A 16,702-nucleotide genomic window follows, 5' to 3' on the forward strand; every position below is an offset into this window, starting at 1 on the left:
GGAAAAATCATAACGAACAAACACGCAAGGCTTAGACCCATTTTGTTCTCTGCAAGTCTGCTTGTTTCTATTTTCTGATTTGTTCTTATTTGGTATTTAAATCCTACCTGAAATAACATGTTTTACTCAGACAACGATTTGCATCTTCAAAGCATGGTACACACTGCAATCAATGGAGTTAGCTCTTTAAGGTAAAGTTCATGGCAGCATCTTGCTTGGGAGTTTGGAATAGCAAAAAAAAAAAAAGAAAAAAGTTTAAGTTTTCAAAGGCACCATACTCATCCTCACTAGCAGCTAAAAGCACTAGTTTTCAGTAAGTCACTGGTAGAGCCCTGGGATGTACACAAAACATGACCAAAAGCAAATTAACAGATGACAATCTACATCTGCAAAGCTAATACTGAAAAAGGCAGAAAATCCCATTGGCCTAGAGAAGCAGTGACAATTTTTATGTGTGTTGAATGCTTACAGACTATGGCTAGAACAAAAAAAAGTGGTAAAAACTTAGGCTTGCTTAAGTAGAAGCTCAAATGACATCCCTCGAAAGAGAGTAAGTGGCTACCATTGAAAAGCTGTTATGCAATCTAATCTAAAGCTAAGATTTTTCAGCACCGGAGTCAGAATCAAGAAGTCTGGATTCCTGACTCAGTTTTAGTCGTTGTTTTTTTTAATTTTTTAATCACAAGACTATCCTTCCCCTTTGCTCTGCAGCAAGCACTAAGATTTCTCACCAAAGCAATGTAGGCTCAGATAACCCAAGGAAACTCTGTCTCCAGTTTCACTCTGCAGCTTCATTTTCAAAACACTATTGGTGGCTAGGCCCTGAGGTCCTGCTTGCTGCTGCTCCTGGTACGGGACTGGAAGAAATTCCCCAGATAAAAATTTGATTTCATGTGCTACTTGCTCCAATGTAGAAAAAGAGCATAAATTTCATTCCCTCATTTGTAAGTAGATGGCTCGTCAGCTCTACGTGTTTCTAGACACTGGACCACAGCTCTGACTTCAACAACTCAGTCCAAAGTTTTCTGACGTGCAACGATGAACGCATGTGCCCCTCTTCCCTAGGAGGGACCAAAATCTGCATCTCTCAGAAAAGCTCATTTGGAAACCCACTGATAACAAAGGCTTCAAGCAACAATCCTGAGAAAACTTTTTCTCCAAAAGCAAAGCAAGTTGCACAGATATTAACTTCAGTCAGCAAGCTGAGCAGCTTTGGTCTTTCATTTGGCTAAGATACTTACGCGAGCCTCCAGGGGAACACAATTTAACCACCACACTAATCTCAAAAGAAAAGAGAAGGCAACAGGATACCATCCTTACCCTGAAGAAGAGGTTTCAGCCTTCTATCAGAAAGCTATTTCCAGACAACCTCAAAGCTATTATTAGGAGGGACTGGGAACAATTTAAACATCAGAAGTCTGTCTTCCTGGCCGATTCAAAACTGGAAAAAAAAAATCACTTTTCTTTAAAGAAACCAAACACAACCAAAAAGGTCTCAAGACTGCATGTACCCAGATAATTTTATCCTGAATTCACGTTTCAGAGCACTGTGGATCCTTCGTTACCTTTGCTGCACATACCACTCTGCCAACAAGCCAGCTTGAAGTCACTGAAGTAGGACAGCAAAACCCCCGTAAGATAGAGGGAAGCTTCAGTGCAAGTTAGCCTGAAAAGAGGACAACTGGATCATGAAACAGTTGTTCACAATCTGTTTTAGAAATACCCAGCTTTGCTGACAAAGTAAGATTTTCCTTTTCACCCAGACCATTACAATTGAACCACTGCAACGGCACTCAGTTTTACACCTCTGAAGGCACTTAATGCTGACAACCTGCACTTTTTTTGTTTGTTTGTGTGTTTGTTTTTTTGAACCACTGCAACGGCACTCAGTTTTACACCTCTGAAGGCACTTAATGCTGACAACCTGCACTGGTTTTTGTTTGTTTGTGTGTTTGTTTTTTTAAAGGTAACAAAGTACAGCAGGACACCATATTAATACAGGCAGAACCAGGGATTACATCATCTAGAGATGTATCACGGTACTGGCTTAGTTCACACAAAGGCCAGATGAGCAGAAATGCACCTCCCAAAGCACTACAGCCTTTTTGCTAGCTTGCTTACTGTCTTTCATTTAGAGTTTTAGTGTGAACAAGGACATCTGAAGGCCTTGGAGAGCTCAGGCTGAAGCGCACGAAGCAGTAAATGCAACAGAAGAAGCCATTTCCCTTGGAAGCATGGCTGTATTTCCCAGTGAGGATGCCTGCAGGAGGCCAGGAGGGAAGAGAGGGAGAGGAAGGGAGAACAGGCACCTGGCAGCAGCTGCTGAGGCTACGATCACGTGGGAAAGACACAAGTGGAAAGTGTTTCCAAAGAATGGCAGATGTGCAGATCACAGCTTCCTTCTTCAAACTACAACAGCTTTGCAGTAATTTAACACCGCATTCTTCAGGTGCCATTTATGTACATTAATAATCCCTTCCCAGGCCCTTTCCATTCCAGCCGCAAAAATCACAAGCTGGGAAGGATGCTTTATCTAAAGTGTCTCTCTTATTTCCTCTCTCTCATTTTCTCAGCTGTAATTAGCTCGTGACTAGGAATCTGCTACTAGCAAGCACCAGAGCCTGCTGCAAGCGAGGCTTTGCTTGCCTACTCAGAAGCTGCTACAATGCAACTGAAGCGTAAAATAACAGGGAGCTGTGTTTTTAGTGAAATCTAAAAACACAATGGGGACAGAGCACAGGTTACGCAGCCCATGTCTCGTTTGACGTAATACAGTATTAAATGGAAAACTGTGATCCTATTCAGACTAACGCATACCAAGGAACGGCTGACTGTGCAGGGAGCATTTCAGAAACAGAAGGCACACCAGCAAAGGACAAGTTTTCAGCTTGCTTGCAGTATTTTATGCTCACTGTTAGAGGGTCATCATACGGTATTACAGGGAATGAACACGTGAGCTCCAATGGTTCTGCTGAGATTTCAGCAATACAATAAAAAAAAACAACCCTGAAACCACTTTTCCCAGAGTTGAAAGGAGTCTTTTCACCAGTTTTCACAGATAATAGATCAAGCCTTCATCAAGAGAAACAAGATAAAAAGCTAGACTAATCAACAGCTGATAAAAATATTAGAAAGTAGAACAATATTCGCACATTCAGACGAGGATCAGGCTTAGCATGCACCTTCTATAGATGTGCGAGAATCAGGTATACTACCAAATGAAAAGCAAAAATTTTTTACTACTGGAAGGCAATGTCACATTAGAAAGCTGATCAAGGTGAACTGCGCACTCAAACGGGGGATAAAAACAAAACTCCCCACGCTAGGGAACAGGGGGTGCTGAAATTTTTTTTTAAAATTGCTTTTTCCCCTACGTCAGATATCCTGGCCTCTTCCTGCCCCCAATGCACACAATTCTTAGCAGTTCAGGATCACATAATAAATCAGAGAAGGTGTGCAAGAAGTCTGAACAGAAATTTATCCTCATTCACGACTAGCAAACGCCTGGAATCTGTGTTTTTCCTAGCAAAACCATAAAACTTAGAAGGTGCCGGTGAAGATCAGGTCTATAAACCCCTTATGTGTTCCAAGATTCTGTTCATCTCAAGCTGTGATCACAAGAGATTTAGTAAACAGAGGAAATATGCAAACTGACAGAAGATTTTTCTTGCTGCGGCTCAGATGCTTGTCACATTGACAACACAGATCAGTGCTGCAGGAGCAGCCTCTCTACTCCCATTCCCTGTCACAGCCATGTCTGCGCTGTTCAGTCTACTGGCAGCCCACACTCCATGCACAAATCCCAAGATACCTGGCAGAAAGACACTTGTTACTGTGAACACTTCTAAACCAATCTCTAACAAGTCTTGGCTTCAAAGGCACCATTATTTCATTATTTTACATGGTCTACTTGTTTGAAATGCTCGTCTCCCACAGATCAGAAGCCTCTTGCCACATCAGATTTGTTTCTTTTTTTTTTTAACCACTGACATTTATATTTAATGGGTATGTATTAGATTTTCTTTTGGGGATCAGTAAGTACAGGGCTGAGAAAAGGAGCAAAAGAAAACACTTTGCTTGATAGAGATTGCTTGATAGCTATGTGGATTTATTCTTTGACATGGATTTTTCTTTAGTGGGCTTTGTGTTTTCTTTCCTTGAGGGGTGATGGAGAAGATGTGAGGCATACAAATATTCTCTCCCAGTTTACTACAGCTGTAAATGAGTGGTTAAGATACAGAAGTGTCATCTTGTGAGTGGGAGAGGAGGAAAGCAAGAAGCAAAATTAAGAAGTTCTACATACCACTCCACACACTTCTGCCATATGAAATAAAAATTATCTATTTTAGGTATTTCTGAGACTTATCTTGGCAGTTTAGATCCTTCAGAGTCTGGATACAGGAAACATTTATTCTCCTGCATTGGAGTTGTTCTGCCTTCTTGATGCAGGTTTTATTTTAAAAGCCTTTTTTAAGTACAGCGCAGGAAATAAAATTGTCAGACTATTACAGACATAAAAATGATCCGCTTCAAACACAGACAATGCTCTTAACTGTGTACAATGTCCGACGCAGCACTGTACTTCCCAGAACGCAATTAGGGGGCTCTTCACACACTCTGTATAAAACGCCACGGAGGTACAGACCAAGTTTCACCAACAATGGCTTGGATTTCCGCTCAAGCACCGTTCAACCTCTTTAAGAATTATCAAAGATCCAGCACATCTTTTGCAATAACACAGCACCTTTTCTGAAGTACAGAATGGATTTTCTGAAGATTTACATGCAATTCTATTAATCTAACAAACTTTTCTAAAGGATGCATTTTCAATTTTAGCAACAGGTGACAGGCTTTTATCAAGTGCTTTAAAAATTCCCCATACAGGTAAAACCCTTGGGAAAATCCTACATTCTTGTTACTTTGGAAATTTTTTGTTTAATTTCTAATGGAGTAATGCCTATTTTTCACTTGTTTTTCATTGTCAAAGAAGAAACTTCAGGACAAACAGGGAGGCTTTTTTCCTTCAAAATTCTTCTGTGAAGAAATATCCCCTATCAAAATGGCTGTCACATTCCTCAGCAGGGCAGAGGCTCTCAGAGGTCTGCTGCGGTCCGCTGCAGTAGGGTTCAGCTGGTGTTTTTGCTGCAAACGGGAGGTGCTGGATGGTCACAGTGGAGGGACAGTAACATGGTGGCACTGCTGCAGGGCTGGGTTTTGGAAGGGGCACTTCGTCACCTTTGTTTCTAAAAACAAGACCTTCGACCCAGTAGAGTCTTTACAACAAGTTGTAATGAGACAGGGAGTGACCATGAAAACCTCTCATACCATATAGAGGTTCACAGCTTATCTTGCTGCAAAGGGCTTAAAAGAGCTGTCGAACTTAAAGAGGAGTTTTCTTTTACAAGACGACAAGCGTTGCAAACTTGCTGATGACCAGTTGCTATCAGTAGTATGCTACCTAGCAGATATTAGCCAAAAAATTAAACACACTTAAGGTGCCCCTTCAAGGTGAAAGTACCGTTTGAACAACAGATGAGAAAGAAACTGCTTTTTGAAAGCAACTCGTGCTATGGAGACAGCATCACGAAAACGGATCCATCACTATGTGATCTTGTTGCCAAAAGCGATGCAAGTGTGTCACTGAGAAAAACTCTCCTAGCTGCACACTTGAAAAACTTGGAAACAGAATTTTCTAACCTGCCTGAAAATCTTCCAAGCCAAGAGCTTCCATGGGTTTTGAACCCATTTGCTAAAAATCTAAAAATGCAACACCTTTCAGTTAGCTTGCAGGCACAACTGGCTGACACTGGGGAAGATGGACATTTACCAGCTCAGTGTCAAGAAAACCCTCTGCCTAAGCAGTAGATGGGCTGAAAAACTAGTATCCCTGTTTAGTAAGCGCAGCCGACGATGCACTTCTTCCATTTGCATATACACATCTGCATAAGGAATCTTCTTCAGCAGTGACGGCCGTGACAACCAAGTATCAAAATAAACTGGACCTAGAACCAGCCCTTTCGTAGGGCTCTATCACAAAGGCCTAAGCCAAGACTTTCGAAACTAATGAAGCATAGGCAATCACAGAGCCCTCACTCTTCTTCGCCCAAGAACAGTTTTGCTTTGGGTCTTGTTATATCACAGTTAAGCGCCCTTTTGAAAGAGGACAATTCTCCAGTATTTCCCCACAGAGCAATTTCCTCCCCTCCCACTGCTGGCAAAATTAAAAGCTATTAAAAATGGCAAAGTGATTAAATGTCCCCGTCCCCCTCCCCTCCCCAGTGCAACTCATCTGCTTAGCAGTACGATAGTGATCGACACTGGACAGTCATACAGGCCATCCCAAAATTCAGACTTCTCTGTTCATCTTGGTTCTGTCCAGGAAAGTATTTCGGTACAGTGACTGTAGTAACGGAGCCTGACCTGAAACTTGGCTTGCTTCAGTCCTTCCCCATCCCGTCCCATAACTCACTAGTCTGGCCTCTGCCATCCTTGGATTCACACCTTTTCCATGTGAACACTTGGCAGTCGCCTGGTCACAAGCATGTGCTCCGTTCAGGCCCTTCCAGCAGCTCCCCTCTAAGCAATTCCCTGCTCACCACAGATCCTCCTCCACCTCCACCCCCATGCTGTGAGCTGCTGGGCTATCTCCTTCACAAGACAATAGTAACCTAAACCTAATCCTCGCAGACACAACTTACATTTATGGAATTACGTGGATGACAGCTGAATCAAAGGATTTGGGGAAGAAATACTTAAATTTCAATTATGAGGTCAGTTATTTCTAAAAAGTTTGTTTTAGAAGTCAGCTGGCTTTACGCAGCAAGCAGCCATGTACCCTGTGCATGACTAAGCATGATCAGGGCAGTGAAGATCTTAGAGCGCTCCTGAAGGAGCGATCCAAACAGAGCACCGCACCCATGTCCGCGTCCATTACCTTCCCTGAGTACCACCTTCAAGACCAGATTTCATGATTCAGCACTATAATACATTTATTTATAAGGTGGCAGTTTTGAAAGGCAGAAAACACACTATAGAAAACTTGCACAAGCTGTGCACTCAGCCTGGGGAAGGGAAGTTCCACCTTGTGTAGGGGCCTGAGCGGCAAAGCAGTATTATGTCATCTCTCTGCAGAACACGCCTTGAACAAAACCCCTGCACATGTATGCACTCAGTCATGCCATCCACATAGGTATACCGTATTATGGGACTCAAAGATGCAGTATATTGTGCTCACAGGACAAATGAACACTTAATAGATAAATGAAAGTGACTGGAAGCTTTAGGCACAGTGCCTAGAAAACATGATGCCTCTCTCACAGGGATTTCAAGGCAACACTGTAGGGAGGAAGGAGTTACTTCAAGATAAAGCATGATTACATATCATCTCATGAGCTACACCTCACAAAACACATTAGCCATTCTTATCTCCTTTCCACTGTTTTGGTATTTATTGTTTACACAATTAGTAGCATGCAGCTTCAAGTTATAAGCCATAATTAGTTTTTCCAGTTAAAAATACACTGACCATTTCCAACTCCTACACAAATAAGGTCAAATCATTAATGAATTCTGGAAATTTAAAGACAGTGCTTACATTACTCCTTACAAAAGGATGTACTTTGCTAAGACTGCAGGGGAATGGTTTTTCAAGTGAAGCAATGAGCATCTGGAAACGCAAGACAGTCAGTTTTGGGGTGCATGCTTGAAGATCAGAAAAAAGAAAATCAGAAATCAAGGCAATATAGATATGTGAGCAAACAAGAGTGCAAACAATGTGTCCAAAGCATTTCATCTTTGCTGTGGAAGCCTGTAAATGCTGCAAGTTATTTGGCCTAGATTTCCTCCCTGCCCCCCGTCAACGATTTACTTTCAGAAAAAGAAGAAACATATTATGGAACAGTAAGGTTGTATAACTTCTCAAAAGGTCACAGAAAACTCAAATAAATTGCGACCCCTATAAAACAAGCCCACTGCTCAGCACAGACTCTTTCCTTCTTTCCATGCTTCTTTTTAACAGAAATCATTGTTAACATAAGCTTTTTTAATTCATTTTTAGATTGTGTTATCACAATTGCACAGCAACTAGTTAATAACACTTGCTCGGCCATAGCATAAATGCTATCCGCCATTCACCAAGTGTCACAACAGAAGCTTACCCTCCAGGGACTGTTTTTTGCAAGTTTCATTGTCAGTGTAGGCTCCGTGGCACTTGCATGCCAGGAGTTACAACTCGGAAAGCTTTTCTGAGTAACATCCTGTGTGTGACGTAATTGCCCTGTGCTCCATCATATCAAATCACCACGGACAGACCTGCACATCCTGGTTCTTGAAGTTCACAGCCTAGGCTAGGGTATCAATTGGACTGTGGAATTCACCACCACCTCAAGAGCTACAGGTCATCACAGAGTAAATAAGTGTTTACGTTCAGTGTGGATGATACAGCAGGTGACTGGCATGAAACACTTTCCCCATATAGCGGCAGCGTAGTGCATCAATCACATCAGACAAAACAGCATGCAATCCTTTCAAATTCATCATCTAACCCAGCAGAAGTTCATAACACTGCCTCACAGTGTTGAGATATTCAGCTATTGTGGTAGCAGGCCAAGGACACCACCATCATTCTGGGGGACTATCTTTCCAGACACTTCTAATTATGAGGAGGCTGAATAGTCACATCAGGTTCAACTATGCTAAAACAGTGGGGTTTATACCAACACTCAAGGGAGCTCCGCATTTCTGACAAACAACTAGAACCACACACAAAAAGGATCATGAACAAAATTGATCAATCTTCATGAAGATGGCATTAAACTAGTTTTCAATGCTTTTAATAACACTAAGCTACAATAATCTTTGAGACATTAGTATTGGCTCACATTTGCAAGATACACTACTTCAGCTACCCATATGGAAATGCATGCAATGACAGAAGTTAGGCTTAAAGCACCTACACTCATATAAACCACACTCAGAATGTAGCAATTCCGTCCTCATATTATCAGAGTAATTCTTGAAAGACTGCATGTGCAACAGTGTTTTATAGCCTATGAGGACTTCATCGACTTTTTCCTCACCTATTACTGTGCTTGGACTTTTCCCGGTCTTTTTCCTTGTCCTTCTTGTGCTCTTTGTGCCGGTGTTCTCGGTCTTTGTGTTTATCTTTGTGTTTGTGAGAATCTGCAAGCAGAGAGGCAAAAAAAATTAAGAAATCAAGTTGGGAGAAAACTCCACGCCTCCCTCATGAACCTCTGCATTTTTCCCCACCCAATACCAGTATTTTCCGTGATTCAAAGTTTGTAATAAAAATCTTAATTTCAGAGGCCCTAAATGGATTCATGGTTCCTGCAGCACAAGTTAATTCATCTTGGCAACAGCTGCGTTTGTATGGACTTTGGTTCAATGACCTTTAAATGCTTTACAGACCCTGAAAAAAATGCAACCCTTCTTATTAAATAGGTAAGTATGGCTATAGCAAGTTGAATCTTATTTGGCAGATGGGAAACCTAGCTTCCTATGCCTGTAAGTATTTCATGCCAAATAGATTATAAGGATACAGGAACAGAACATAAAGCTGAAATGTTAGGCCTGCTGAATCCTAGAATTTAGACTGCTATTTCCACAAGTATCTAGTCTAGACAAAGCACACACACCCCCCCAAATTAAAATAATCTTATTCTTATCCCCAACAGTGCATGACATGACAGGCACACAGCAAGGGAAAGGGGGAGTAATGAGGGAAGAGGAAAAGAAAGAGTGAAAAGAAAAGAGGACTAGGAATTCTCTCCTCATGCTTCTCTTCTGCAGGAGACACTTACCTCCCTCCGCTAACAGCCCCACCAAGAAAATCCAACATGACAGCTGTAATGAGTATGTGCTAGTGGTAACCCACCTACACAGGTTAGGACTGGTCCAAATTAAGTGACAGGTCAGAAATGGGAGATGGCACTTAAGTAAATCTACATGAACACAGTAATTTTTTTGGTATCAATTTCTACTCCGAGTGACATTTCCCATCCTCAGTGACAACTGTACTGTACAATAAAGTCCTTTAAAGCACCAAGGAAATAGATCCAGCACAGAAAATGAGCAACATAGCTGAATTGTAAATAAACTCATTTACAAGCATCTTTAGGTCCTTAAATGTTCTTTGTAAGTAGATCAAAAAGGAGCTGAGGCTGAACTAGCACCTCAAGCCCACCTCAAAAGGCACTATCATTTACAGTCAAGGTCACTAATGTTGGGAAGAATGTGTGCATGCCCAAAGACTCCCCCTATTATTTTTTTTTTTTTAAATATGCTTCTAAAAGCAACTAAAATTAAGTAAGCTGCCCAGGATACCTAAAAGGCTGTGCTGAATTTGGCAACTGTTTTCAGATCGCAGCGCCAGAATTTCCACCAGAGATCTTGGATGTAAGGTATTAATGCTTAATTAATTGTAAAGATGTTACTGTGCCTCTTACTATCCCTACACTAAGAATAGGAAACTGCAACACAAGGATTTGTGACTTTCACAGTCACGTGGGAAATGCATTGCAGAGCCAGAACAAGCCTCATTCTCCTGACTCCAAGTCTTTCACCACAAATTCATTTTTCTCCTTAACTGACACCAGCTCTTACAGCCTCCGAACATTCAACTGGTTTTAGTGGAAACATACCCACAGTCACATTTCCACAGAATACGATTTTAATCTATTGCTTTCTGTAACTTCAGGTACTGTTTTCACACACCTGCAGTAAGACAACCTAAAACAACATCTGAATGCTGACATTCAAGCCTCCAGCTTGCCTTCTGCATCTTTCCTCGATCCTCCTGAACTTGGTGACACTTCCTAGTGCTTTGGTGTATACAGTATATCCATCTAAAGCACAAGATTTAGTTTTCTATATTTTGATGTACAGGCACAGGGCAGGTTATGTGAAACATCTGGTGCTACAGCATAAAGCACCTAAGAGTTTTCAAGTACCTAAACAGCAAAATCTCTTTCTCAGCAGGCAGAGCTTTGCAGGAATCTCTGGCAAACTGTGGAGGGACTGGACACCTACACTCTCTGAACTGCCAAGAAGCAATTTCTCAGTACCCTTCTTCCCACCAGGACAACACACATTTCACTGGCAAAAATGTTTTTGCAGTGCATTTCACACTTAAGATTCTTCAGTTCAGCCAGTAGCTGGAAGCTCAGGCTGTTTGCAAACTGCCTGGGTTTTATTCCACAGAGGTTTTACTCACTGATTCCTAAAGCACCGGCTGAAGTGAACATCCATCTATTTACACTTGATGAATAGGTAAATTGCTAGAAAAACCATCATGATGCTATACATAGAACTATGTACACTCATTTCATAACATACTTGCTTTTTAAGGAGGCACATACCAACATAGAGTCAATTTTTTTCTACCAATCGATGGAAAACGTGTGCAACTGAGCTCAATGGTATTCTCTTTAGAAACCACAAGATTATTTTTCACAAAAAAGCGGAAAACAGAACAGTCTTCAACCTTCATCACCAGACTCCCTTCCAGCTGACTCATGCTTTCCAGCTGAAATTAATACTTGCTCTCAAAAAGTAGTTCCAGGGCTATACCCTGGAAACACTAGAGTCAGACATCTATTTCCTCAGTCCTCTGCACTGCTTACAATGATTTGGTATTTTCAGACAATTAAAGCCTGGTACAGCAGCAAAAAAGTGCCTGACCAGTTAAACTAGCTCTGCTTGCTAGTATTTGTCACCGCTCAGCTTTCCTTTGCCTTCTACCAAAGGATTCCTAGTAGGAAGGTCTTTCATAGAGGTGATGGCTAAAAGGCAGCCAAAGTGGCTGGGGAACAACAGGAGGTTGTGCACATGGTCTTGAAAGCAGAAGGGAAAAACTGGCAGGAGAGCTTTCACCCAAGTGCAGTCAAGGCTGGATAGGTACTTGGCCTCTCACACTGGACAACACTTTAAATTCAGTACTTCCATGGAGGTAAGTGTACTACCTTCCAGACATGTCTCCTAAGAATGAAATTATTCTGGAATATTTGCCTAGCATTCAGACTCAATGGTGTTGCTTTCTGACACAATGCCATGAGGTAGGTTAAGAATGAAGACTTCAAAAGAGTTTATTAAATAGTCTTGAGCTGCCATATGTATGTCTTCAGAAGGCATTAAAGCTCTTGGTCTCTTTTTTTTTTTTTGAGGGTGAAGCTGGATGAAGTTCAGGAGACTGGGTCATTAAAAAGGACAGAATTCTTTTTTTGGCATATCACACAAAAGTGCTTTGTTCCAGACCGTCTTTATCTAGGAGTCCAAGTTGATGGTTATTTGGTGGCTGACACGAAACAAGTTTAGCCATTTCATTCCAGTTTATGTACCCATTTCACAGAAACCAACACAGCATCACCTCCAACTGAACTACACAGGCAACAGATGACTGAATGGGGAACAAAACTTCAAGACACAGTGGGCCACCTCGCAGCAAACCTCATCAACACAGAAGCAATCAACAGAAGTGTTCCTGTCTGTAATATATGTTCTTTGACTTATTTAGCACATTGATTCCTAGAAGAATCTTTCAGTCTCCAGTAACTCTCTCCCAGCTTGCAGCTGATTAGCAGTTGACTAGGTCCATCCTCATGTGAGCTACAGAATGAGGTCAGACATTATCACACATTCAGATTTGTGTCCTGCCTTTTATGTCTTCCATTAAGTAAGTCTGCTCCCTCTAACACTAAACAAGGAGATAAATACTATTCCTTCTCCAAGAGCATTAGCAAAATCCACTGTCTACTGTAAGCAAAGTTCAAACCCCCAAAAGCTCATGTGATATTTAAAGGATTTCAGAAATCAAAAAGTCTCTCTCCAGCATCAAGGTTACAGTGGGGACAGGGGTTATGCTCACTGGGCAAGGATCCATTACCCCTAAGGCTCTCCCTTCAGTATTCTCTAACCCAAACAGAGCTTTTGGCATCTCTTCTGTTCTAGAAAGCTTGATGTCTCTGGCACTGGATCTCTGCCTGTTAATGCTGAGCCTGGTATGTCTCCAAAAGATTACTGCAGTCCCCGTACTACTCCTGCCATTCCCCCTGTACCTCCAACAATCACAAGCAGCTCTGCATTTTTGTACATTGATTCATCTTTCAACTCTGTTTAATTACAAGGACGCCTGATTTAAGGATGGGAAATTCTAAGCACTTTTGGTCCATGGCTCTGTTTTGTTCCCCCCCTGCCTTCGCTCCACCGCTAAGCCTCTGGGGAAAGGCTGAGTCATAACCCTATTTGCAATACTTGTATATACGTATTACTGGAACAGTGCAGTTTTACTCTCTATCCAGGAACAGAGCTGTAAAAGGTTAGGCATCTCTAACTACAGCATGACGAGAGCAGAGATGAAGTAAAAGAAAGCCCTCTTCCAGCAGGCAGTTGCCACCTGGAGAGGCAGAGTGCCAACAGACAGCAAAGGCGAGCAGTCTCCTTTCATAACAAGAATGACCCCTGGATTAATAGATTAGTCTGGTGACAAAACAATTATGTGGAACTATATTGTTTTAATTCATGAGACAAATTCCTTTGCTTTTAGAACACTTTTGAACACCCTTCTCCGCACCCCACCCCTCCCCAAAAAGATTACTTACATATCACAATCAAGGGAAGTAGGCCTACTTCCTACATTAATATTTCAGTTTTGACGGCAACTTTTCTAATAAAATCCTGAAATCACACAGAGGGGCATAGGTTACTGTATGCCCAGTCAGTACAGTTATCAATATTATTTGGGAGAATGTTGCTGGCACATGATACAGAATGCTATAGGTGCCATTTTATCCCACTCCCACTGCCCACTTTTATCCCAGTTCCATTTTATCCCATTTTCATAATTTTGCATTAGAATCTTTTTTTAAGAACTGAGAAAAAGATGTGAGCAACAATTTGGCCCTTCTCATTTATCCTACAGTAAGTGAGATAGCTGGCAAATTAACACCTGGTAACCCCAATTTCTGGTCAACAGCAGCTTTTCCAGATAAATCTATTAGCCTTCCATATTTGCTGTCTTCTGGTTCACCTTCTTGTAAGTTTTTGTGGGGACAATTTGAATACCTCATTAACCTGCTTACAGAAAGGTTTCTGCCAGCAGTCTTTGTTCTTTTGAAATGTTTTACTAGGTTCTGGGGATAAAGACTTTTTGTCTTCATAGAGTTTGGGGAAGCAATGTTTCCGAAGCATGAAATTCAATAAAAGCAGCAGGACCTGGGTTTTTAGTAAGTGACAAGAAAGGAAAGCAACTACAATGATACTGAAACAAGGCTGCCAGGCTTCTGCTTCCTCATTTAGAGTGCCATACTTAATGGCGCAGATACACCTTTCAAAAGCAACTTGACATGCAACCCTTTACCAGTGTTGAAAGACATCTCCACAATCAACATTGCTGCAGAAAGCCATTTCTAAATTCTTAAAATCCTTCTTGAAGTCAAATTCAAATGAAGTACAATTACTGTGCTATCACAAATTTATTTTGCTATCACTTCAGGTGCATCACTGGGTCAGATGCACCAGTTCAGGCAGTCTGACACTTCAACAGTGCTCACTGTTTCCCTCCATAAACCAGAATAAAATCTGAGTTTTATAGTTTACTGCAAAACAGCTAAATTAATTTTGACTAAGCATAAGGAAAACACACAAAGCAGCTCTTGGTTGTAAAGCTTCAGATCCTCAGTCATTCATTTTCCAATCATACAAGGGAAGAAATAGAAAAAAGTGTGAAAGCCTCATGAAAAGGGAGCTTGGAAAAGTACAGCAGAATAACCAAACAGTTTACCCTCTCTAAGGCAGGAACTTTATTACTAAAAGTAAGACTCCACCAGAGTGCATTCTTCCTTTTTCTAAGGGTTCACATGAAGAAATATATCATCATTGAATCGATTTGAGTCAACCTATTTTCCAGGCTATAGGTACTCCAAGACAAAACCCCTTCTGGGCTGAGCCAGAACTGACCACACCACATGGTATCCAATTCTGCCGAAGCTTGAAAACTTAGTACTTTTGATAGAAACAGAGTAAAACCAATGACCCCCTCCACACTTCAACAGCTATCTGAGGCAAAAGATACTACGGGGACAGACAGATATTGTGTCTTTTTCCTTAAAAGGACTGTGCTGGGAAACTTGGCTTCAGAACAAGACAGACCCCTTAGTTACTGCATTCTTCATTGATCTTGTAATTTGAAGGCCCTCTATTCCTTGCTGTTGAACAGGAGGAAAGGAAGAAACCTGTGGAATTACTTGGTGATGAATCTTGACAGGGGAAGACAGATAGATAGATGTCTCCAGTCATTCTCCGTCCTGTAGAATAGCTCCTACCAACTTCTTGAGAAGTTCCACTTACTCTCCAGCAAAGTTTTATCATGCAAGCAAGGATCTTACACAGCTTTTTAAAAACACAAGAAGTTTGCAAAACAGGATCAACGCACCTTCTGCTCCACCGAAACCCCGGGGCAACTTCAATCTAAGGAAGAGAGGTAAACAATGTGACAGAACTGCTAACAGTGAGAGAGCACGGCGGGCACAGGACCAAGTCTGCAAGCTAAGCTGTACACTCATTTATCCATCTCAAACTTTAAATCTTATCATGGATAGGTTAAGGAGGCCAGGGGGGGGAAAAAAAAAAAAATCACAGACTGATCACTCCTATCTTGTGTGACTGAAGCCTCTGGGACATGAAGTTAACCTGAAGCAAATGTCATTGCTGGCATTTCATCAGTCTAAACCAACCTGCAGAAGCTGGATAGGTAAGCAAGACATGCTGCAAGAGCCTATTCAGAAAGAAAAGGACAGATAAACTTTAGCGCAGATGTTTTGAGCCCTTCTTCAAATTTTTTTCAGCCACACTGGATTAATCGCTTTTTTTCTGCGCGCCTCATTTTTTCACCTGCTGAGGAAGTACCTAATACTCTGTGGGTAATTAATGCTTAAGTAATTGAGATAGCTATGTGGTATAAAGGGATGCTGACCTTAAGAAACTGCTACACTGCAAGCATTTTGCAGCAAAACAACTAACGGTGGAGACAGCAGCAGCAAGTTTAATGACCTGTCAGTGCCTTTTACATGGTCTCTTCTGAAAGAGGTGGCATGTTCACATACGCCTATTCCACAGCAGAACTTAGTTGCTGTGTAACAAGTGCATAAAATCACTGCAAGTAGAATTGCAGTAGACAATATTACATAAAGGACAAGACTGAGGAAGCCTTATAAAGCATGAAAATACATGTTTGGTCAGTACAGAAAGGCTAAATTAATAGCTGCTTCTTACACATGCCAATGGGCTCCCAACCGAGAGGCAACAATGAAGTTTCAATCCATTATTTGCACTTAAAAACAAAAAAAGTTCAATGTGAACAGAAACATGTGTTTCCAGGGATTCCCAAGATGTAAAACATTCTCCTGTAATTGAATAAATAAGAGTCAAAGACTGAAACCCATTAGTATGTTTCCACTAACAATGCAGAATAAAGCAGAATAAAACAGAACCGCAAGTTAAAACTTCAGGGAAACGACCAGCATCAGTGTACAGCTTAAAATGCTGCTGTGCTGGCATGGAGGAGAGGAAAAGTCCAGAGTAGTCTCTTAAGGAAACAAGATAAGAGCAACCCCGTTCTTGTCCCTAGTGATATTTATTCTTATAAGGCTACACTCTTATGAGTAGAAGTACTTACTTTCCATAGCCTCCT

At 41.4% G+C, this 16,702-nt stretch overlaps 1 protein-coding gene across 1 annotated transcript in view; it reads right to left on the bottom strand.

The window, feature by feature from the left end:
• Nucleotides 1–15,575, bottom strand: part of TOP1 (topoisomerase (DNA) I) — a 45,404-nt gene extending 29,829 nt beyond the window's left edge. Inside the window, exons 1-2 of the mRNA XM_019471073.1 lie at nt 15,446–15,575; nt 9,078–9,180 (exon numbers count right to left, since the gene is read on the bottom strand). Coding sequence (XP_019326618.1) covers nt 9,078–9,180; nt 15,446–15,575 — 233 coding nt within the window. The remainder of the gene's footprint in view (nt 1–9,077; nt 9,181–15,445) is intronic.
• Between the last annotated feature and the right edge of the window lie 1,127 nt (nt 15,576–16,702).

The sequence above is a fragment of the Aptenodytes forsteri genome, unplaced genomic scaffold, assembly GCF_000699145.1.
Source record: "Aptenodytes forsteri isolate BGI_AS27 unplaced genomic scaffold, ASM69914v1 Scaffold369, whole genome shotgun sequence".
Classification (NCBI taxonomy): Eukaryota; Metazoa; Chordata; class Aves; order Sphenisciformes; family Spheniscidae; genus Aptenodytes; species Aptenodytes forsteri.